The sequence below is a fragment of the Marmota monax genome, unplaced genomic scaffold (assembly GCF_021218885.2).
Source record: "Marmota monax isolate L192 unplaced genomic scaffold, Marmota_monax_Labrador192_F-V1.1 WCK01_AAM20220418_F8-fsc00274, whole genome shotgun sequence".
NCBI classification, from domain to species: Eukaryota; Metazoa; Chordata; class Mammalia; order Rodentia; family Sciuridae; genus Marmota; species Marmota monax.
Window position 1 is genome coordinate 1,437,866 of NW_026694547.1, and position 25,655 is coordinate 1,463,520.

Here is a 25,655-nt window from a genome sequence, read left to right on the forward strand (position 1 = left end):
ACCCTTAGCCCAAATCCTAGTATTTATTTTCATTGGAGAAATGGAGACCACCAGCCCCGAACAACCCGAAAAAATCCTCTCACTTCAGACTCATCTCTGTGTTTTCTCTCATTGATTTCTTTCTTGTCTTGGAATAAATGAGGGTCATTTATTGGTTCCTTATCATTGACAGAATGCTGTTCAGACTCATCTGCAAGGCATAAATATCTGGTCACAATGTGATCACTGATCTGCTTCCTCATGATCACTCTTACCGTTACTTCCTTTAAAATCTAGATATCACATTGAAAACTCAAATTGTTTTCTGATTCTGTATTCTTTCTGCACCTCCTCCACTTCTTCTTTGCTTTGCTTTCTGTGCTCAAGATCTAGTTCAATTGGTCCCTCTTTGTTGAAGTCTTCTAAGACATCTCCTTTCCTGCCCAGTGACATTCCTTCTGATGCGCCCCACAGAGCCCTTTATATATGAATCTCCAGTCAGGAAAAATTATTATTTTCTCAAATTATTATTTTTTTTCTTTCCCAAATTTGCTTCTCATGGCTCATGGAAAGTGTTTCAAAGACAGGGAAGTTGACAGACTTCATTTTGGTGATGGTTGATTTTTATTATTGTACTACTGTTCTCTAGCATGGTGCCTGATGTATAGTAGATTCTTAATGAATTCTTATTGAAAAAGTTTGTAGCTGGATATTAAATCCTTCAAACACTGTAATACAGCATAGAAAGAACCTCTATCAAAATTTCTGTTTTTTGGAAGAATGAAATTATGGCATTTGCTGGTAAACAGATGGAACTGGAGATGATCATTGCTAATAAGTCAATCCCAAAAAATCCAGACGCTGGATGTTCTCTCTGATAATGTGGATGCTGACTCACAATAGGTTGTGGGGAGGGAGGAGTGAAGGTTCACCAAATTGGACAAGGGGGAATCAGGGTGGAGAGATGGGAATGGTAAAGCCAGTAGAATAAATGGTCATGACTTTCCTATGTCCATATATGAATATACGACCATAGTAACTCCACATCATGTACAACCACAAGAATGGGAAATTATATTCCAAGTATGTATGATATGTCAAAATACATTCTACTGTCATGTAAAACTAAAAAGAACAAACGAAAACAATGTTTACTGCAGCTCAATTCATAGCTCAACTATGGAACCAATCTAGTGCCCTTCAGCAGATGAATGAATAAAGAAAATGTGGTACATATACCCCCAATCGAATATTACTCAGCCATAAGGAAGAATAAAATGATAGCATTTGCTGGTAAATGGATGGAACTGGAGACTATCATGCTAAGTGAAATGAGCCAATGCCTTCAAACCAAAGGCCGAATGTTCTCTCTGATTTCTGGATGCTGACTCACAATAAGTGGGTGGAGGTGGGCTGCGAGGGAGAAGGGGAAGTTCACTGGATGAGGCAGGGTGGAGTGGGGAGAAGGTAGGGAGGACAGGAGTGGGAAAGACAGTAGAATGGTAGGAGATAAGACCAAATGAGTAAAAAACAAAAGAAAACCCTGACTCAGAAGATCTAGCTATTGAAATGAACAGACCCAAGCTGTAATAAAACTATGATTAATATGGCAACCATTAAATGAAAAAGAAAAGGATATATAATATCCTAAAAGAGGGAAAAAATAAAATAATAAAAAAACATATTATTAGTTGAGTGGAACATAATAATTGAGAGGAAAGGAAAAAGAATAGGTAGAATATATTTAGAACAAATAGCATAAGTAATTTAATCCCGTATAAATACATTATCATAAAAATAACAATGAATTAAACAGTATAATTAAAAGATAAAAGGCTGGATTAAAAAAAAAAACTACCATATCCTGCTTAGGTTTATTCTTAAATATAAAAATATAGACAAGCTGAGCATAAAAAGTGAAAACAGTGTACAGTTGGTCTTCTGTAACCATGCGTTCTGCGTCCATGGATTCAAGTAACCATGAGTCAAGAATATTCAGAAAAGCTAGAGAGAAGAAATTAGAATGAATACCAGTGGAGCAGAGGAAGAGAATCAAGGAAAGGGAGGAAGGAAGGGAAAGGGGAGGCACTGGGGAATGAAACTGACTAAATTATAGTACATGTGTAAATATATCACCATGAATCCCACTTATATGTATAATTATAATGTGTGAATACAAATTAATTTAAAATATACTTGTACTGAAAAGAATGAACTTTTGGGGGGGTTCCTTTTCCCCTAAATAATAGAGTACAGTAACTATCTACATAGCATTGACATTGTAATTTAAAGTATATGGGAAGCTGTGTACTTTATATCAAATACTACACTATTTTAAATTTAAAAAATTGAGCATCTGTAGATTTTGGTATATGTGAGGGGTCCTGCAACCAATCCCCCATGATACTAAGGGGTTACTCTTATGAAGATACTGACTAAAAGAGAATATGGAGTAGTCCTACTTATACTATACAAAGTTGAGTTTAAAGCAAGGATCACTTTTAGAGATAAGGAAGTACATTTAATAAATAAGAAAAAAAGTCAGGAAGATATTCTAATTACAAATATAGCCCATTAATAAATTATATCAAGACTCATTATAAAATAAAAAAGATATATTAAGTTATGCATCTAATAATATAGCTTCAACGTACCAGAAGGTTTAAATAACAGAAACAAAAGAAAAAATAGACATGTCCACAATCACAGTGGGAGATTTTAACATGCCTTCTTAAAAAATATACAAAAAAAAAAGCACACAAAAAATCTTAAATACATAGAAAATTTAAATAACATGGTTTACAATCTTGTCCTAATCAACATGTTGGGGAAACTACACTAAACATCTTAGAATGCTTTTCTTTTTTGGACTAGAGATTGAATCCAGGGGCACCTAACTACTGAGCCACATCCCAAGCCCTTTTTATTTTATTTTTTATTTTGAGGTAGGGTCTCACTAAGTTACTAAGGGCTTCTCTAACTTGCTGAGGCTGGCCTTGAACTTTCCATCCTCCTGCCTCAGTTTCCGGAGCCACTGGGATTACAGGCATGGGCCACCTTGCCTGGGTAGCATACATTTGTTAATGTGCATGTTTATTATATTTTGAATGACAGCAAATCCCAATACATTTAAAAAGAACAAAAATCATATAAAATATTTTTTTCTGAGAACAGTGGAATTAAGCTAGATATTAAAGGAAAGATAACTAGAAAAACTTTACAGTTTTGGAAATAAAGCAATATGCTTCTAAACATTCCATGGACCAAAAAAAAAAAAAAAAAAAAACATTAAGGTGGAAATTAAGAAATATTATGAACTGAAGATAATAAAAATACAGCATATAAAAGCTGTTATGAGATGGCTGATGGTATAATTGGAGATAAATTTAGAGCCTTAAAAGTGGGTGTTTTAGAAAAGACAAAAGCTGACAACTAATGATATCAGTAGCCATGTCAAGAAGTTAGAAAAAGAACAAACTAAGCCCAAATCCAGAATTAAAAAGAAAAAAGTAAACATTAATAATATTAAAAACAGTTATCAAATTGAGACAGTCAAGAAATTAAATAGTAATATTGTTATAATTTTTGAGTTTTTTTTTAAGAGTAGCAAAAAATTGACAGCTCCCTTGAAAGGGTGACAAAAAAGAAAAAGAGAGAGGGCACATGTAATTGGTAACCAGAATAAGAAAAAGGGCATAATGTCTGATGCAATAGACATTTAAAAGATAATACAAGCAATTAAAAACAAGCTGATGGCAATAAATTAGAAGTTGTTGAGAATCTGATGTCTTACCATGACTGACACCTGAAGAAACAGAAAATCTGAATAGTTTTATATGTATTAAGGAAATTGAATTCATAATTTAAACCTTCCATAAGGTGGTTTCACTAGGAAATTCTTTCAATATTTAAGGAAGACACAATATGATGTTTTACCAAATCTCCTAGAGAGAAGAAAAAAAAAGGAGATGCTTGCCAAAATATTTTATGAGGACTTTATTACTTTAGAATATTAGAGAAAGGAAAGTGAAAAGACAATCTCATATATATAATTGAAAATTTATAGGAAAATTTAGCAAATGGAATCCAGGAAGATATTTAAAGGACAACCTGTAATTACCCACTTGAGTTGATTCTAGGAATTCAAAGTTGATCTAACACTTAAAAATAATCTGTGTAATTTATCATATAACCAGGATAAATGAGAAACATGATTTGAGTATTCCGACTGATGCATGAAAGACCACTTAAGTTTCCATACACATTTGTGATTAAAACTTTTAGTAAATTACAGGAAGTTTTCTTAATCTGATGAAGGGCATCCACAAAGACCTACAGTATCTAGCATATTTAATGACAGGCTATTAAGATCTTTTCCCTCTAAAATTTGAAACGTGACAAGATGTCACTCTTCCTACTTCTCTTCAACATTGTATTGACAGCTGGTGGCCAACAAATAGGACAAGAAAAAGAAATTAAAAGATTTCAGGATTAGAAAGAAAGAAAAAAAAATTGTTACTTTTAAACTGACACCATGATTGAAAATATAAGTACAAACATAATATTGAACAAAGATACAAAGGGACATTCACTAACATTCTGTTTGTTTTAAGTTCAAAAATAGGTCAAAATGACATATTGTGTTAAAAGTCTAGACAGAATTGAGGAGAAAGAGGAAAGAGTGAATAGAAGGAAGGAAGCAAAAGAGGTACTTTGGAGATGCTGGAATGTTCTAAAATGTGGTCCAAGTCATGGTTACACAGGTGTAACCTGGAATTTCTTTATGGAAGGTTTAAATTATGAATTCAAATAGGTGTGATCACTTGGTGATAATTAACCAAGATGGATGCTTATGGCTTGTGTGCTTTTCTGTCTGTATGCCATAATGTAATGAAAGTTTATTAAAAGAAAAAGAAATTCCATTATCTCCCTTTGGCTACACCCATGTGTTTATCTTAGCCTCTTTCTCCTTCTCATCTCTTCTGGGTATCAATCATATATAAAATGTGGAAGTCAGGAAAAAATCACCAACCAGAAACTCTGACTTCTGGGATTTTTGTGTTTGACAGTAAGGCAAGCTATCAGCTGATCTTTATAACCCCTGTTACCGTCAAACCGTCAGGAAGATAATTAAGGGCTGAGTAAATGTGAGCCTGTTAAGTACAAATTGTGCACCATCTCTATGTGTGGTCCTGAGATGGGAACAGTGGTTAATGATTTCTGCTACTCACAGTCCTGCTCAATTCCGTTGTGATTTGTTGTAAGGGAAGCGCATAGAAGCACTTATTATTGCGACTTGGATCTCTAGCCAGGGCCTGTCTCCTAACAGACATTTGACCATCCCCTTCATCTCTTCCATCAGGCCTCAGACAAGCAGTCAGGAAGGAGGTGGGAATCTCAGAGGGAGGCTGTGGTCGAGCTCTGAGCTTGAAACTCCCCTCTGGAGGACAAGGATGGGGGACTGTGAGGCTGAGAGTGTGATGTCCTCTCCTATGCTGTGGCAGGAGGTTGACAGCTGGCAGGCTGCAAAGAGGCCAGGCTGGGATCCAGAGCCCAGGGGGTTGCCACTCAAGCTGCCTGAATCAGACAAAGACACAGGCCAGGGGGAACAAGATATCCACCCGGATATCTCTGCTTTCTGGTTTCTCCTTGACATTGTACCAGTTACCATGAAAACAAAGTTGGAATAGCTGGTCTTTCTTCAGGAAGCCTTTCATCACCCCAAATTACCTGGATGGAAGGGCTGAACATTCTAGTTGTGGCTATCAATGCTGCTGCTTGACAGTTATATGATCATGCTCAAGGGACTTGATTGCCTGTGTCACAGTTTTGTCATCTCTAAATTGGAAATACAGTCCTTCTTCTGTATCCAGGGGAGGCTGGTTCCAGGACCCCCACAGATACCAAAATCCATGGATATTCAGTTCATTTATGGAAAATAGAATAATGTTGTATATAACTTAATTTAAATCATCTCTAGATTGCCTAACATGATGTAAATGCTACGTGAATAGTTGCTGTTCTCTATTGTTTAGGGAATAGTGATAAGAAGAAAATACTTTCTATTTTGTACCATTTTCCTTCCCAAGCATACTGGAATCATTTATATGACCTTATCTCTGAGATGCTGAGCCTTCTTCAACCTAAAGGAACCAACTTAGTAAATGCATGCTCTTTTCTGAGGCATATTGAAGTTCCAAATAAAACTCTGTTTTGTTGAGGTCGTCCTCACAGAGGCCCAGGTGCTGTATATCTGTCTATGTTCAGGATTCCACATAAACTGTGTCCTTGCCTAAAATCTTGGCATTTGCCATTTATTTTATTGATAATGGGAGACTCTGGAGCATCCCTAAGACTCTTGGGGCGTCTCAAAGCAGGTGAACTCACCTGGAAGATGTTGGCAAAATCCCGGAGGTTAAAGATGTAGTGGAATTTGATCGCTGTGGGCAGGAACGTGGTGGCGATTTTCTGGTGGAAGGTGAGGGCCAGGTTAATCAGCTGGGGGATGGACTTCTGCAGGAAGGCTGGGAAGTGTCCAAGCTTCAGATGCTGTGTCAGGATGGTGCTATAGATGGAGGAGAGGGCATCTGCTCCCGGGAAGGAGAGGACAAACACGCTGAAGTGACGCTGATAGGAAGCAAAGACATGAGGTGGAGGCCGTGAGCTGGACAGGCTTGATCACAGAATCAAAATCACCACTTCGGGGAGGGCGGGGGCTGGGGCTGGGGCTCAGTGGCAGAGCGCTTGCCTAGCACACATGAGGCCCTGGGTTCGATCCTCAGCACCATATTATAAAAATAAAGCACTGTGTTCATCTACAACTAAAAATAAATAAATAAAAAATCACCACTTCCAGACTAGGAAAAAATAACAGAGAATTCTTAAAAGCACTCAAAATGCTACATCTTGGTCACGTATTTCACAAGACCCCCAAATTGAGGTTGAATGTAAAATGATTGGGGGAATCATTGGCTGTGGATCTTTGATCAAAGATGGGTACATGGGGGTAACAGGAAAACAGAGTCCAAATCTGAATGTGATTCGAAGTGTCTATATGACCTGGGGTGAGTCATTTCATCCCTCTGAAGTTCCCCCATCTCAGGAATGAGGAAGTCGAATCAAATGAACCCCATGACCTCTTCTATCTCTAAAAGCTTTGTGACCCTGGGTCTAGGAGTTTCCCTATCCCACTAGAAATGCATGTTGGCGTCCTGATTAACCGTTTTGAGAGGCTGGACAGTAATCCCTTCTTATCAAGTGACGTGAGTCCTGATAAGGTGGTGTTAGGACCACGTACCACTTTACTTGGCGGCACCCTACCTGAAGCCGTGGGTTGATGGTGAAGCTGCCGGCCGTAGGATTCATGCAGGAGACATACTGTACATTCATGACCTCCTTCAGGGACAGCTTGCTCCGATCATACCTGGAAGATTCAGAAAATTCCAGTGACGGTTGTGGGAGGGCCTATGCAGGTGAGCATTGCAAGGAGTTAAGTAGGATGTACCCTATCATTCATACGCTTGGGTAGAAAAACAAACAAAACCCAGATCCCCTGATGGACATGGAGACGAGATAAGCGCCTAACACAAATTTCTGAGAATCTCTCTAGAAATCATATAGAAAAAAAAAAGAGATAATAGGACTGGGCTAAGAGAGAGGAGGCAAATCAGGGGCATGTGGTAGCCCAGAGGGCAAAGGAAACCCGTATTTCCAAAAGGAGAGAGTGGTTATCTACACCAAGTGCAGAGAGAGTAAGAAAGACAGAACTCCAAAAGGGTTGCTCTGGCTTTGAAAAAAAAAATGCAGTGAGTGGTTCAGCAAGAAAGGCTCAGTAAAGTAGAGGGAACAGAAATCAGATAATGTGGGTTAAGGGGTGAGTGGGGAAATAAGAAGTAGGAACAGACAAGAGAAGTTGGTTATGCAGAGGGAGAGAGAATGGTAATCGAGTGTGAGGATTGCTTTTTTTTTTACAACATAGTAGAAGAAATTTGTGCAAGTTCAGATGACATGAAGGAATGAAGGAGCCTGCAAAGAGATAGGAAGACTAGTTGAGGAAGCAAGGATTTGGGGAGTGGGAGACAGCAGAGCCACGATGCTGTGGCTAGTTTAGCCTTAGGTAAGAGGGAACAGGAGGGCAGAGCACAGGATGCAGGAAGATGCAGTAAGTTGAACAGATGTGGAAATAAGAAATGGAGTTAGTCTCAGTGCTGAGAGGGCCACATCACCCACTGAGGTGGAGTAGGAAGGTGGAGGTGTGAAAGTTGGAGATGGTGTGAAACAGGTATTTCTGAGAGACACAGGTAAGACAATATAGTAGCATTTCCAGGAAGCTCCTACTTCCTCTTTAAGATTTATGATCATGAATCTAAAGTAAAACTAGTTATCTTAACTACCTCCCCACCAACTTCGGGAAAGCCTCTGAAGAATGCAACTTTTGAAATGAGTCTTTTCCTTTCTTTTTCATTTTAAGTTATCCCTTGGGCTTATTTTTAAAACATTTTATTAACACATATTAATTATTCATATAAATGGGATTCAGTGTGATATTTCCAGATGTGCATACAGCAGGCACTGATAAAAACCAACCTCTTGCCAGGTGTGGTGACGCATGCCTATAATCCCAGTGGCTTGGGACACTGAGGCAGGAACATGGAGGGTTCAAAGCCAGCCTCAGCAATTTAGCAAGGTCTTAAGCAAGTTAGCAAGATCTTGTCTCAAAAACTAAAGAGGCATGGGGGTGTGGCTCAGTGGTTAAGTGCTCCTGAGTTCAATTTCTAGTACAAAAAAAAAAAAAAAAAGAAAGAAAAGAAAAGAAAAGAAAAGAAAGAAAGAAAAAATTCAACCTCCATTTCCCCATCTTTTGCTCCCCCAAGACAAGCACCCTTTGCAATGTCTAGCTATTACTGAGATGAGTTTTAAAGAAATAACAGGTTTCTTTCTTGGATGAGAGAATAGTACATCCTCTGGCCTAATTTTCACCTGGTCCTAAGTGTCCTTGTTTGAAAGAGTACTCCAGAGGAATAGAGAATTCTATAAGGAGTGTGGGGGTTGACCCATGAGACTCTCATCTGGCCCCAGAACGGAACTGAGATTTGCTATTTCAGCACAAGAGTGAGTGGCCCCCAGGTTGGCCTCACGTTTTGCCCCCCCTCCCCGCTGCCTGTCCTCTTACCAGTGCCCGTAATCTAGATGCTGCCTGATGACAGTGTGGGGCTGCACTGTCCCATAGGTGTCCACCTCAGGCATGTTCATGTCATCGATGAAATAGACAAGCTTCTTGTTGCCCGGAGGGCCATAATTCCTGCCAGCCTTCTTTTCTAGAGGTTTCTCCAGGACAGCTGAGGAGAGATGCAGTGAGAGAGAAGGAGGATCAAGCCTCAGAGGCCACTACTGAGACAGCACAAAGATTGAGAATGAGACATGGCCGTTGCACGTATAGGATGCATGTGTGTTCAGACACCCACACCCACACCTGCTGGTACTAGGTTCAGGCTTTCCACAGGACCAGGAAGTGAAGTGGAAATTACTAGGCAGGGATGATGACGACACCTACCAGGCGTTGAACGTCTTTCTATACAAGTGCTGAGCTAGGTTTCAACCAATACTTATTATCTCATTTAATTCTTATGCATGACATTAAAGTATCCCATTTCAGAAGAACTAAGCAATGCTTCTAAGAGGGGACCCTGGATACAAACCAGAACAGTTAAACTTCAAAGTTCCTGCTTCTCTCTGGCTTAATATTTTCTTTTTTTGAGATTAGGAATTGAAGATACCCTTATAGTCCCAAGGCCAGGTACCCCAGGAAATCTTCAAATAACTGGATCCTGAGTAGACCTGTTCTTTCCACCCAAAGTAGCAAAGGGGATCCTATGCCAGGATTAGATCTAGCCCCTTCCACCACGAGGCTGTAAGAGAGGAACCGTTGGCTCTTTTGCCAACAGTTTTGCAGAGAGTTCACCCAGTGGTTTCCCAATGATTTTCAGAGAATTTCTTGGATGCCTCCAGTGTCATGAACAGCCCCCTCCCCTGCCCTCAGCATTCTGGGCCCCTGTCATGTGCCTTTCTGGAGGAGACTTTCTTTTGGACTTGTTTCTTCAATTATCAAACCAAAGGGAAGGAATCAGCACAGTTTCCAGCCTGACCAGACTTGTTTAGAACAAACTAAAGTAACAGGGTGGAGATAGATATCTTTTTTTTTTTTCAGTGACACAATTAAATATTTATGGATTGAAAGAACCAACACTTTTTATTACAGCTGGAAGCTCTAGGAACAGTCTGATTTCTTCTCTTGAAAAACAAGTTTGTAAACAAGGAGAGAGTGTCAATAGACATAGGAAGGTGACAGATAGAAAGACAAGTTCCTTCAAGAAGCTTGAATATTCTAATTTCCTGGTCCTGTGTTCAATTAAGTGTTGCAAATAAGAATTAAATTTAAATTTAATTAGCATTCAATTAACATACGCTATCAACCAATTAATCACCCAACACCTTTGTACCCCCTAAAGATATAACAATCATATATGAGATCTGTCAAAATAAAATGTAATTAATGGGCTGCCAAGGATATGCTTTGGGGAACAGTCTGGTGAATAGGAAATTCTCAATTTAGGAAGGCTCACTTTCTCCTCCTCCCAAGGCAATGATATTCAAATCAATCCCTGGAATTAAGCACACCCTGTAATTTTGGTTGATTAAGCTCTTAATGCATCGAAAGAATTGTTCAGGAGAAAAAAAAATGTGTCATTTAGCAAGAAGTGGCCTTGGAGTGCACGGGATTATCTCAAACGGATGATGGGACGTTCTCCAGAGAAACCTAGGAAAGGCGGACACAGTTGTGATCCCTTTTTCACCAAGTCTGCTCTGCATCGTGTCTGAGATGGAATGACATGATATGTTCTTTCTCCAGCTGCAACTGGAGGAGTAGGGACAGTTTAAGTTGAGAAAAAGTTTTGAGGTTGAAGGCCTGAGGTAAGAAGCAACGTGACCTTCTTACTGCATTTCTGGCTGAATTCTGATCATCACAAACAAGTCTGGAGACCCCAGTTTATACCCAGGCCCTCAGTTCATATGTATGTTCTTAGGAAATTTCTCCTTGAGACCTGTATGGAATGACTGAGTTCAGCCTGTGGCCACTTGAAGCAGTGCCCTCTGCCCCACCAGGGTCTGTGATTTTTTTCATGCCGTTCCCCAGGCTCCCATGTGAAAAGCAATTGAATTTCCAAAGTGGATTCTCCTTTACCTCATGTCACCTTCTCTGTGGCTATCGTCCTGTCTATCGGCTCTCACCTGATAGCTGTGACATCCTCCCCAATGATCTCCCTGCCTTTCCTCTGGACTCCTTGATTCACTGTATCCTCAAAGCTGCAGATGGGGTACCTTCATGAAGTATGGGCCAGATGGTGCCAGGCTCCTACTTAAGGATCTCCATGACACCTCATCTCAGTTGGAGAGAAAAGCCAGTCTGGTTATTTCTGTGTTTAAAACTTGCTTCTCTCACAATACCAGACCTTAAATTATACTACAGGGCTGTACTAACCAAAAATTCATGGTATTGGCATCAAAACCGACGTGAAGACCAGTGGAACAGAACAGAAGAAATAGAGACAAACCAACATGAATACAGTTATCTCATCCTAGACAAAGGTACCATAAACAAACACACATCAGAGAAAAGATAGCTTCTTCAACAAATGGTGCTGGGAAAACTGGAAATCCATATGTAGCAAAGTGAAATGAGACCCCTATCTCTCACCATGCACAAAACTCAACTCAAGGTGAATCAAGGACCAAGACATTAGACCAGAGACTCTGTGCCTACTAGAAGTAAAAGTAGGACCAAATCTCCATCATGTCAGATCAGGAACTGACTTCCTCAACAAGACTCCTAAAATACAAAAAGTAAAATCAAGAGTTAGTAAATAGGACTTATAAACTAAAAGCTTCTTCACAGCAAAGAAAACAATCAAGAACGTGAAGAGAGCCTACAGAATGGGAGAAAATCTTTACCCCTGCACCTCAGATAGAGCATTAATCTCCAGGATACATAAAGAACTCAGAAAAACTTAACACTCCAAACTCAAATGACCCAATCAATAAACAGGCAATGGCACCGAACAAATACGAATGATCAAAATATATATGTAAAAAATATGTTCAACATCTCTAGCAATTAGATAAATGCAAATTAAACTACACTGAGATTTCGTCTCTAGTGAGAATGGCAATTATCACGAATACAAGCAAGAATAAATGTTGGCAAGGATGTGGAGAAAAAGGCACACTCCTATATTGCTGGTGGGATTGCAAATTTGTGCAACCACTCTGGAAAGCAGTATGGAGATTCCTTAGAAAACTTGGAATGGAACTACCATTTGACCCAGTTATCCCGCTCCTTGGTATATACCCAAAGGTCTTAAAAGAAGCATACTATAGTGACACAGCCACATCAGTGTTCATAGCATCTCAATTCTCAATAGCTAAATTATGGAACCAACCTAGATACCCTTCAACAGATGAATGGATACACAATGGAATACTACTCAGCTACAAAGAACAATGAAATGATGGTATTTTTCCAGTAAATGGATGGAAATGGAGATTATTGTGCTAAGTGAAATAAGCCAATCCCCCCAAAACCAAAGGCAGAATGTTCTTTCTGATATGTGGATGCTGACTCACAATGGCGGGGGAGAAGAAGGAGTAGCGATTCACAGAATTGGATAGGTGGGGGGATGGGAATGGGAAAAACAGCAGAATGAATCAGACATAACTTTCCCGTGCTCACATATGAATACACAACCATTGTAACTCCACATCATGTGCAACCACAAGAATGGGAAGTTATACTCCATGTATGCATGATACGTCAAAATACATTCTACTGTCATGCATAAATTAAAAGAACAAATAAAAAATTTACAAAAACAATAAAACTTTCTTTTCTTTTTCTCTCCTATTGCTGCAGCCAGCCTGCTCCTGATGCACTCATTGATTCACTGCCCCAGGGCCTTTCCTCTGATGGTTTTCTCCTGCCCGGGATCCTCTTCTTCCAAATGCCAGCACGGTTTGCTCCTTCACTTACTTATTCAAATGCTCCCCTCCTTTTTTTTTTTTCTGGTAAGACTTTCCTGGTACTCTATCTAAAAATCAACTCCCACCTCTCCCGGGCCCCTGCTTTGATTTCTTCATAACATCACCGATTAATATCTTATACCTTTTATTTATCTTTATCATCTCACCCACCTCCTCCATACTAGAACTGAAACTCCATGAGGACAGGGATTATTCTTTTTTTTTCCTCCATATCTTGACCTCCAGAACTTAGAAAGTATCTGACACAGAATAGAATGCTCAGAAATGAGTTGGTAAATTAGGGAATGAATGAATGCATTTCATTGTTAAAACAAGCCCCATGAGATAGGCAAAGAAAGTCATTATTTCTCTATTGCAATGAAGGATGGCTTTAGTTAGTTGCTGTGACCAAAAGACCTAACAAGAACAACTTAGAGGAGGAAAGGTTTGCGGTGGCTCCTAGTGCAGTTCACAGTTAGCTGACTTCAGAGCTTTGGGCTTCAGTGAGGCAGAACATCATGGCAGAAGAGAAGCAGCTCAGGACATGGCAATGAGCAAGCCAAGAGAGAGATATCTGCTGACCAGGGACAAAATATAAACCCCAAAGGCATGCCCCCAGTGACCTACTTTCTTCAGCCATAAACAACCTGCTTACATGTACCACCCAGTTAATCCATATCAGTGGATTAATCCACTGATTAGATTACAGCTCTCATAAACTAGTTATTTAATCTCTAAATATTCTTGCATCATCTCACACATGAGCTTTTTTTTTTTAAGAGAGAGTGAGAGAGAGAGAGAATTTTTTAATATTTATTTTTTAGTTTTCGGCGGACACAACATCTTTGTTTTTTGTATGTGGTGCTGAGGATCGAACCTGGGCCGCACGCATGCCAGGCGAGCGCGCTACTGCTTGAGCCACATCCCCACCCCATCACACATGAGCTTTTGAGGGACACCCCATATCTAAACCATAACAAGAACATAGAGGCTAAGGCAGGTTCAATACCTTGCTGGAATAGAATCTAAGTGTTTAGATACTGATTCTAATGTGTCTTCATCTCACTGGGCAGGAGAGCCCACGTAAACCCTCATGTCCCAACATTCTCCAAGCTGTTCCTGACCATTCTGGTCTCACTGGTTCCCTGCCTGTGAACTTGAGAGCAGTTCATTCATTCATTCATGCATCACTACTAGGGACCCATCTGTAGTAAGTACTGGACATACGCTAAACCACGAACCCCTCAAACAGCCCCATGATATATTTTCATTACCTCTGAAACGTCTCTTAGGAAATGAGAAAAGAGGTTTAGAGAAATTAAGGGATTTTATTCAAGGTCAAGCTACCAAGTGACAAAACTTGGATTTTAAGCCAAGTTGGCCTGGCTGTGGGACTTCACGAACCACGATTGCAAATCACTTCTTAAACATTAATTACTGCAATATGGCTTCTGCCCTTGAGAAATTCTCAGTTTAGTTAATTCATTGCACATTTTTTATAGATATCATTAATAATTAATCATGTCTTTTTTGCAAAGCAGGATTTGTGTACATTATTATAATGCACAAATAGAATGCTTCAAACTATTTTCCTTGCATATTATCTAATTCTTCATGTGTTAAGACATTTCAGTCATATTGCAAGGGCTTTGTATTTATTCTTTTAAAAATAGTATACTTTGCATGATTATAAAATTTATACATATTCATTTAAGAGAGATTAGGAAGCATAGAAGAATCACAATGATGAAAGTGACAACTGACCATAATTCTGTCACCTAGCAGTTAGCATTATTTTCAATGTTTTGGTGTATTTCATTCTAGTTGCTTTTTTCTGTTAGATTTTTTCCTCTACAAAACAGAATTAAACTGAATATACTGCTTGTATATGTTTTTTAATTTTTATTTAATATATTTTAAACCTTTTTATATGATAATAAATACCCTCTTAAAACACAATTTTGTCACATTGTGTTTCAAAATTTGGATGCATCAAAATGTATGAAATTATTTCTCTATTGTCTGAAATGTGTGTTTTCAATTTTATTTTACTTTGAACCCCCTACAATTTCAAGCAGAAAGTCTTGCTCACTAGATGATAAATCATGGATAATTTAACTTTGGTGTGTGTGATCTTCTTTTTGGAAGACATTCAGTGACAAGAGAGTGATCTATCTGTAATAATGTAAAATCTTACTTTGAAGCTGAGAATTTGATTATATCTTATAGAGTACTGTCTGGCCTTAGCTTTTAATGGACAGGTTACAGAGATTTATTTTATATACAGTTCCAGACATCTGAGCTCTTCTCTAATTAGTGTAATTAAGCACTCAAATATTTGTTGAACTAATAATTCAAATCACAGTTGGATGGCAAGATAATTTAGGATGAGCCCTTTCCCCTTACAACTAAACCATAAGCCCATGAATGCCTTAACCAAATTCTTTGTTTCTCCTTTTCTGTTGCTAAACTATTCTGTTTGTAGATCTTTGCAAATTCTATTATTTTAAAAATACTATTTACATGTTCACAAAGAATGAGGAGAGATTAAAGTATCTGAAGAGACATAAAACAGGCCAATTAAAGACAAAAAAGGGATTGCAAAATAACATGGAATGAGAGGAAATTTATTTGCACCAGTAATCCAGGATGACATACTGATTGTAACCACATAAACATTTATCTCACATTTTCCTTTATGAACTGCTTATTGAAAGTCAGAACTAAATTCGTGTTTAATTACAGTAACCATGTCATCCTGGATTGCTGCTGTAAATCATATTATATATATATATATATATATATATATATATATATATATATATTTTCTAGGCACTAAATTCTAGAAGGCATATATCATGGATACTCACAGTATCAACTGAGACTTTACAGAAGTTATAATGCAAAAGGACTTTGGATCATAGTCACCCTCAATGAAACCCAAGGGTGGGCCACTGAACTGTAACTCAGTGAAAGGAATAAAAACACTGTAATTGGGTTTGTGGACTTCAGGGAAGCTGGTGGACTGGGGGATGCATACAAATCTCTGCCTCTCTCAACTGGAGATATCATTGTTATTAATCTGTGGTTTGTGCATGTGTTGGAGAGTAGTCAATCCAAGGCTTTTAATGAGTCAAAAATAGAGTTTTTCAATAATGATTTGTTATAAACATTTGCTGTCAAAGAGCAAGATGGCCATGTGTCTACACACCAGATGTGCAGAAGCAAAGTTGGCATTCTATTTTGGAAGGGAAGAGGAATACCTTACAGCCTTATAAAAACAGAAGGTCCATTTAGCTTGATAGAGTAAGACAGCTTTGCTATTAACTCACAGGGTATCTCTGAGGGAAGCCAGGGAACACCTTTAAGCCTCATTTGTTCATCTTGTGAAAACGACAAGTATCATCAGATCCAGTGATGGACAGAATGCCGAGCCTCATTCTTTTTGATCACTTTTCATCTGGGGCGCTCATGTGACACAGTTGAACAGTAAGACACAGGTGTAAATCTATGAAGTTCCTGGAGAGATATCATTTCTTGTCAGGCACATTATTTTTCCTCTTTATTTCCCCCCCCCCCCCGCCCCGGCATTTTGAATGCAGATGTGATGGCTGAAGCAGCAACCATTCTGCCACTTTGAAGGAACAGCCACGGGAATATGAAATGTTTCAGCATTGATATAATTTTAAGTTGATCTAGAGTTTGTAACTGTTTACCTTCAGACTTCCTGTTGTGTGAACAAAAATCTCTTCCTATGCCACTAGCCCCAGATTTTCTGCTACTTGCCGCCCAAAGCATTACAGATAGTGAGTCTCATAAATTGGGAAGGATTAAATGAACTAAAGGGGGTAAATCCCCTAGCAAAGGGTGGACATATTGTAAATGTTAAATAAAGTTTATACAGTCTATGCTGGGGAGCTAATCCAGTGCCTGAAGCACAGCCTTTATTTGTATTTCAAAGAGTTGTGAATTTGTGGTTACACAAGCACTCTATGGAGACTCCAGAACCGGATGTGAAACAGAGGTGAGATGCAGGTATTACCAAACAGCTGCCTGGTCTGTAATAAAAGACCATCTGATGTTGAGAAAAATTATATTTGCTGGGCTAGCAGGATATGTGAGTTGCAAAATGTACGCCTGGAGATCTCTAGGAATTGACCTGCTGGGTAGAGTTATTGCCTATTTGAAAGCTGCAATGTTTCTCCCAAAAACATTATTATTTTTTTCAGCATCATAGTTTTCATTAAAGGTTCTTTTTTTAAGTAAAGCAAGTTTTCCTTGTGTTCTTCTTGTTTTGACAGTCGAGACTTAGAAATTATTGTATAACATACTTAAATTTGAGAAGCATTTTGTTAATGTTATTATAATAATAGCTTCTATTTATGAATCACTTACTGTATGCTAGGGATCATTCAGTGTTTTACAAATTTTGTCTTACTCTTCAAGGATGAACTATTGAAACACTCAACAGCATGGATAAATCTCAAAATCATGCCAAGTGAAAAAAGCAGGCAAAAAGAGATGCATATTATATGATTCCATTATATAAAATCGTGAAAAATGCAAAAATTGATTTACTGTGAGAGGAAGCAGATCAAGCGTTTCCTGGAACAGGGAAAGGTGTCAAAAATTGGGAGGAAGGGATTACTCGAGGAAGCTTTTGGAGAAGAATATGTTTATTATTTCAATTATGATGATGATTTTGTGGGTGTGTATCTCAAAACATCCAATTGTACGCTTTTAATATATGTAGTTTATTATGTGTCTGTTATAATTCAATAATTCTTTTTTTAAAAAAGAAAAATGTGTAGAAAATGACGCTACCTTTCAACAGGACAATGGATAAATGGGCTGTGATTTAATAATCACACAATGAAATTCTCAGCAGAAATAAACAAAGTAGATCTGCATGTATCAAAACACTGATTTTAAAAGTAAGCTGTCAAAGTAGATACTAATTTTTATTTAAAACTTAAATACATACAACATTGTATATTTCATGAGCAAATACGTGTATCAAAAATTTAAGCATGGCATGATGCATACTGACTGTAGTACTCTCGTTAAGGAGGAACAGGACAGACGAAGGGATGGGGGCAGCAGATCAGTTGTACTTACATACTAAGACCACAGCAAAAATGACAAAATTTTAGCATCTGTTAAATCTTGGTAGTGGTACAAGGGCATCTGTTATATTATTTTCTGTACTTTTTCTGCATGCTTGAAATATTTCATAGTTTTAAAAAAAGTTTAAGTAATTACCCATCCCACTCAATGTCTAGTTCCCCTTGCCAGGGACAACTGCTGTTACCAGCTTTTTAAATGTCCTGGAGATATCTAAGTATAAGTATGTAAGTAGACATAAGTTTGTGTGTGAGTATATATATGTGTGTTGCATATATGTAAATTTATATATCTGTATTTTAAAAATAATATATGAGTCGCTTTTATACTTCGTTTTAAACAAAATATGATTTGAAATATACTACGTAGATTTCTATCTTCATTTTCTCTCTCAACAAAACTTTGGAAATAGCTCCAACTCAGTGCATACAGAATCTTCTCATTCTTTGGAATGCTGTTTAGTATTCCATCAAATGAATAATTGGGCCCTTTCCCATCCTCTCTCATTACAGACACATTATAAACACACATTTGGCACTTCCATCTGGGTGTGCTACCTGTCTTTTAAAGCAGACTATGCCATGTCACATTCAGTCTTTTCTTAAATACACAGGGTCTTGTGTACAAACAGCAGCTAAAACACTGGGCTGGAAAAAGAGTGATAGGTTCATAAACAGATGCACTAGTTCGCCTCTTTGCTGAATGATACCAGAACAACTATCTTTTGAGCTCATTCTTTTTCTCTCTGCCTCTGTCTTTCCCTCCCGCCCCCCTCCTAATTCCAAAAATTCCCTCTTGATACTGGATTTGGGCACCCCCTTTTCTAAGGGTTAGTATCACCCTTTCCCCTGCCATTTCTTTGCTTGTAAAGTATTTCAGGTGAAGGAGCCATATGATCAAGATTGGACTGCGATAAAGCAGAAAGAAGGAGGACCCGGGTAAGGGAACACAGAATTTCTCTTGCTGCATGGCCTTGGGACATATATGCAGTCTACTCTAGGGCTTTGGCTGCCTCTGCAGCTCCTAGTTAGTCCTGGAAGTCATTAGAAGTCTACTTTTTCTTTCCCCTGGTGTGAGAGGAGGGATGACATTAAGGTGTAATTCTGTGAAGAGGCCATTAGGGAATTAATGGGGGACAGAAAGTGTCACTACTATCATGTGTAACTAAAAAGCACCAATAAAAAATGTAAAAAAAACAAAGTGCTGTTCTGTTGCATGTCCAGCTACAGTGACAGCTAACCTTCATCCTGGCTCTATTTGATAGCATTTTGGGGACATTGTCGAGTAATTCTCCTGAATTCCAACAAGAAGAAAGAAAAATTTTCTCTAGGTTAGAGAGAATGACAGGCCCAGGCAGGGTGAATAATTACTTTCCTCTTCTTTAGCTTAAAATTTGTACCTTCTATTTAAATTTATTTATTTTTTTACATTATGAAACCATTTTAATAGGAATATTTGAACAGTGCTGGAAAACTTGAACAGTACTACTAATGATAACATAATATCTGATATTTGTTGTGCTTTCCAGTACTTTCTTAGCAGGGAGGGAGGCAGCAGAGCTGGCTGGTTCAGAGCACAGACTCTGGATTCAGACAGTTTGGGTTCAGAGCCTTGCTCCTCCAGCTACTGGATGCAGCATAGTAGCGTATTAAACTTCTCTGTGCCTCAGTTTCCTCATCTATAAGATGAGGCAATGCAAGTATTTATTTCCCAGAGCCCAATAAGATTAAATAAGTATATAAAAAAAATGGTGTGTAAAAGTCTAAAGCCAGGTGAATGCCTGGCATACACCTAGTGAATGTTGATAACTGTGAGTGCAGGTGTAGCAATTGTTTGAATGGGGAAAATCAGCAGAGCTGGTAATTGAATCAGTTGTTGTACTGAAGGCTTACAAAGAGGTTTCCTTGAGCAAGAAAGAATAACTATATGAGGCAGACAGACAGTTGTTCATATTTGAACCATCAAGTCTTCTTACCCCTCATGGTTAGGTGTTAAGGTAACAGTGACCAACCACATCATGACACCACATGGCATGATGACCTCATGGGGTAAAGATGAAACCAGAAGTTTCCTGGAGGTGATTGGTGAAACCAAAGGAATATTGTAACCTGGTTTTAAGGCTGTTATTTCAAAAATAAATTAATAAACATGAAATCAAGTAAATTACATTAAGAGCAATAGTGATAAATATTCAAAACTCATCACAACCTAATTAATTTACCATATTTTTTTTCATTATCTATGCCCTTGAGGTTATTTCCATCTATTATACCTAAAGTGAAAACACTTTATAATGGCATGCTGTGGTACATGTCTTCCCGACACTGTGTGGACTGCTATTGCATGGATAGCTTACAATTGGCCATGGTGGGATTATTTACACCACAGAAATGGGTAAATGCTACAAATAAGGGCTTGATTTGTTTTGCACACCCAAGATCATGATAGAGGAAAATGTTAATAATGCAGAATAAATGTAAAAGTGTATCATATCTGTAGCTGTTACAGTTATGGAGAACATAAAGAATTGAAGAACTACGCCTTTGGAATTCAGATGGAAAATGCTCACCTCTTTGACAAATGAGTGAAGTTCCAACATGAACCTTCAATCATTTCACTTATGTTGGAGCTATAATGAACTGCTGGATTGAGACAAGCCTTGTGTGACCTTTACCAGCCCCACAGCAGATGAAGCCCAGCAGCTAGTCTGAGACAGAGGTGATGATGTCTCACTGTCACTACAGGGAAGTGGGTGGTGGCATGAGCTTATGTTAATACAATCAGGCACTTCACTGCTGTCAGATGTAGAGAACAGAGTCAGTACGGCTACCTTTCAGCATTTGGAGCTGGCTAGACCCTGATTCTGGAAAAGCTGGCAAAACTGTGCAGAAGGAAGGTAGCACAGTGAGCTGGCAGAACTAGAATGTAAGCTGAGACAAAACTATAGCACCACTTTAGTTGACCTGGGGTTAACACCTGCAGAGATCACAGAAAGACTGGGCAAAGTAGTCCAGGCTGAGCAAGTTTGGTCCAAATGAAGCCTGTTTTGCAAGTCTGTTGGCTCAAGGCTTGGATAATAAAGTAAGAGAGAAAAAGTCCCATGCTCACCTTCCATGTTATAAACCATAGCTTGAAGTGGATCAGTTTTGCAAACAACTATATATGGAATGTCTTACTTTTGATGAATTTTGCATAAAGGCATAAGAACCTACTGTAGCATCACCTGAAAGCTCAGGTCAAGTAACAGAGGATGGGGCAGGGCTGTTGCTATTTGGAAAGTAAGGATAGGGTTTATCAGTTTATCGTTTATCCCCTGCTTTACTTCTCCCCTCGTTTGGTTGGAAGATTGGCTCAGATGTATCTTCACAAGAGAGCTGTTTTTAGTTAATATCTATGATATGGATCTGGAGCATACTCCAATATCTTGTGTAACCATAGTAGTTAATGCAGGAAGGTTCAGAGGTAGGGTTTTTAGGCCATGATTAGAATATGAGGGTTCTGACCTTCATCCAATGGACTAATCCGTCGATAGATGAATGGACTACTGGGAGGTACTAACTAGTGGGAGGAGGTAGGTTACTGGGGGTGTGCCCTAAAAAGTTAGTCTCCCTCCACCCCAGCTCTCACTGTGTCTGCCATGAGCTGAGCTGCTTTGCTCCACCATGCTCTTCCATCATGATGTCCTGCCTCACTTAAGGCCCCAAACAATGGAAATCAGCTGACCATGAACTGAAACCTATGAAGCCATGAGCTAAATTAAACTTTTCCTTCACTAAATTGTTTATGCCATGGTCACAGTGACAAGACGCTGACCCCACACGTGTTGAGTGTTTCTATCAAAAAGGAGACCCTGCTATAATAGATTAAGGCTCTTCTAACTCAATTGCACTGTGCCCCAGGTGTCAACGGTCACCCCTGACTGCCATCCTGGAAATTGCTTCACCTAGAGGGGGAGGAAAACATCTGCAGTGAGCGTCACACCTGGAGGTCCCATCCCCATTCAGAGCCCAGTGTGTAAACATGTGGTAAAAGGCACGCTCTCCATGTGGATTCAGAGGACGGAGTGTGTCACGCACCCTGCTTCTTGGTGGTGACCTTGGTCAGACATCCTCTTACCCGAGCCTCAGTTTCCCCACCTATGAGATACAAGGGGTGGATAAAAGGATCCCTAGAGACACTTCCAGGGCCTGCAGTCTACAAGTCCATGCAGATCTTCAGTGGGGTTCAGCTGTGTCATCAGGGTACTGCAGGACTCTGTCCTGAACACCTGACCCTGGAGGAAGTCAACAAGCCAGGGAGGAATGTGGGGAGAAAGGGCAGGGAAAGAGGCAGTGTTGGAAAAGTGGGACAGAGGAAGGAGAGGAGAGGTGAGAGGGAGTGTTTGGGAGGAAATGTGCAGGGCAGGTGCATGCAGGAAGTCCCACAAGTGGTCACAGGACTCTCTGCTCCAGCCCCGCGTCAGGTGACAGACACCCCACGCCCCAGCCCTCTCTGAGCCCCTTACCCTGCAGCATGGCCGACGTGGTGTAGTAGTTGAAAGGCACGTTTTTCACCAGGTATTCCTCGGGGTCGAGGCTGGCCAGCTTAGCTGTCACCAGCACGGACTTGCCAGTGCCAGCGGGGCCCACCAGCATGACTGGCCGCCGCCGCTCCATGAGCCGCTCCAGGAAGTAGCACACTCGAATGGTCTCACTGGTGTGCACCAAACAAGCCTGCAAAGGAAGCATGAGAGCATGCCAGGGGCTGGAGGGAGAAACAGGTGCAGCAGCACACAGGTTCTGGAGCAGTCAGAAGGGGGGCTTCTGTCACAGTGGAGCTCAACAAATAAGTGTAGGGCCAGAGGGTCTTTCCTGATATCAGCAGTAAGTCTAGCCTCTGGACTCATTCCTGGCTCTCTGTGGTTCAGTAGGAGCATCCCATCTCTACCTATTGCTTTCTTCTGTGTCTCTGTGGCCTCTCCAATGTATTATAGAATCTTCTGGCCCTACCATCTCTTCTTCTCTGGATGCTAGGTGGGTCTGGTATTTGTTTGCTCTCTTTAGGGGAGCCTGTGGCTTCATTATAGCTATAATTTGAAAATGCATGTAGCTGGGGCCCACAGGTTCCTAGCAAGGTCAAACTCTTGGGTACCAGGAGAAGATTACCACTAAAATGTGCTGCGGATCCTCAGGGGAGAAGGGCCCGTCATTGGCTGCTCAGCCACACTCACCTGCAAAGGCATCTCGGGGTCGAATTCAAACTGGGGGATGAGCTTGGACCAGGGCTCAAATTTCTTGGTCTCTGGGTCTATGTAATAGTCAAAGACGGTTCCTTGGGAAGGAAACTTGACTGTCTTGAACTCCGTCACCCACCATTTGCTGAACTCTGCCCGGTAGTCCACAAGCTGCAAAAGCAAAGCAGGTCAGACAACAAGGTCCTCCAAAGCTCAAGAAGCCTAAGCAGGTGGCTCTGGCATTGTCAGAGGTTGGGGTGGGGACACAAAGAGCTCCTGCCTGTGCTGACGTTCTGCATGGACCAATTCCTCCAGGAAGGATGGTCCTTTCCTGAGGATCAGCCCTGACAATCCCAGGTGTGCAGGGGCTGCCCTGGGGCAGCTATAGATCTGGAGCATGGCTATATTTGGGTGTGAGTCCCAAAATTTAGGTGGAATTTATGTATTAGAAACTTAATCCCCAAAGTTATATATGAAGGGTTTAGGAGATAACTGGGATTGGATGACATCATGAGGGTGGAGCCCCATGATGGCCTTAATGACTTTGCAAGAAGAACAAGAGAGACCCAAGCTAGCATACTCTTTCTGTCTTGCCACGTGATGCCCTGTGCCATGCAACAATGCAACAGGAAGGCTCTCACCAGATGCCAAGCTAATGCTAGCATGCTTGTGGACTTCCCAGGCTCCAGAACTGTGAACTAAATAAATGTCTCTTCTTTATAACTTACCTAGCCTGTGGCATTCACTTATAGCAATAGAAAATGGGCTAAGATAAATGTGTACAATTGCCTTTGTGTGACCATGTTGCTGAGCCATTCTGGCACCGGAACTTGTTCTAGTCATCCAAGAGTTGAGAGGAAGGAAGGTATAAGAACACGGAAAAGAGTGGGTACCCTTGGCCACAGGAAGGCAAGCAGATACCAAGAGCTCCTGAAGAGAGAGACTGGCTCCCATCTTCCTAGACCCCGGAGACTGAGCAATTTTCAGGATGGCCATCAGAGGTGACTGCTGACACTTTGGGCGCACAGTGTAGGTGAGCAAGAAGAGTCTCAGGAAGGGAGCTGGGTATGTAACTTCAGGACACCATTTTCTGTGCCTCAGTTTCCTCAACTATAAAATAAGGGTCTTATAGAAGACAATCTGTCAGATTCTTTCCATAAAATTCTGGAATCTAGGAGCAACTGGGGAGATAAAGCTATACTGTTTTTTTTTCCTGGAGGAGGGAAGTAGGGGGTGGCAGAAGGAATAGGTAGAGGCATATAATCCACACGTCTTAATATAGATAATGAACCCCTAAAAGATAGATCTGTGTGATCAAATTGTCCTATCATCTCTAAGCTGAAACACACACACACACACACACACTATTCCCACTGCCCCTGAAAACCCTCCAGGAGAGCAAACCCACCCTTTAAACATGGAGACATAAGAAAATCCCACAAAAGAAAGAGGCCCAGATTGGGCATTGTAGGAAATATATACAGAGGTCAAGACAAACGGGTCAAAGGCTGGACAGACCAGGGAGCTGGGTCCATGGGAGGAAATCTGGACTCTGACGAAGGTGTTCTCCTCATTTTTACTGTCTGTTAATTAAGTAGGATTGAATTCTTTTGCTTTAAAATGAGAATGGAAATAGGCCCTTAGGTATGGACAGATTTATTTGCTGTTCTGATTGTGATTTTAACTCAGATGAAGGGGACACTGTAGTTTGCTAATATTGTTCTCTCTAAGCAGAAGCCTAGGGAAAAACCTCCATTTTAGACCTTCCTATGAAAAGCTGGTTTTAGGTTTATAAGGAGACTGTAAACTTCTGGAAAGAGACAGGATATGGAATTATGTTCCTTTACTCACTCTTGAGTCCACCTTGAGCGACCTGGTCAGCTTCTTAAGCAAGCTGTTAGCTGGGCCACACTACCATCACCTAACCCTCCTGTAATCTGGCACTTGACCTCAGTTTCTGCTAAAAGTGGACACTTTAAAGTCAGATGGTGACTGCTGAGCAGATCCGATGGTTCTTTCTCTTTTCTTTTTCCATATTTTTTATTGGTGCATTAGGCTGTACATAATGGTGTGGTTTGTTATTATGTGTACATACATACAAACAATATAATAATATAATTTGGCCAGTATCCTTGCCCAGTATTTCCACTTTCCATCCCTCCTTCCTCTTTCTGGTCCCTTTCCTCTACTCTACTGATCTCCCTTCAATTTTCATGAGATTCTGCCCCCTGCCCCTGCCCCTTCTTTTCCCTTTTTTCCTCTCTGG

General features: G+C 40.1%; 1 protein-coding gene across 2 annotated transcripts in view; it reads right to left on the bottom strand.

Annotated features, from left to right (window-relative positions):
- The window catches only part of Dnah9 (dynein axonemal heavy chain 9), a 330,995-nt gene that overhangs the window by 147,610 nt on the left and 157,730 nt on the right, over positions 1-25,655 (bottom strand). For both annotated transcript variants that reach the window (XM_046420725.1, XM_058571595.1), the window contains exons 37-41: positions 23,387-23,560; positions 22,682-22,889; positions 9,152-9,317; positions 7,300-7,402; positions 6,367-6,606 (exon numbers count right to left, since the gene is read on the bottom strand). In XM_046420725.1, the coding sequence (XP_046276681.1) occupies positions 6,367-6,606; positions 7,300-7,402; positions 9,152-9,317; positions 22,682-22,889; positions 23,387-23,560 (891 nt within the window). The remainder of the gene's footprint in view (positions 1-6,366; positions 6,607-7,299; positions 7,403-9,151; positions 9,318-22,681; positions 22,890-23,386; positions 23,561-25,655) is intronic.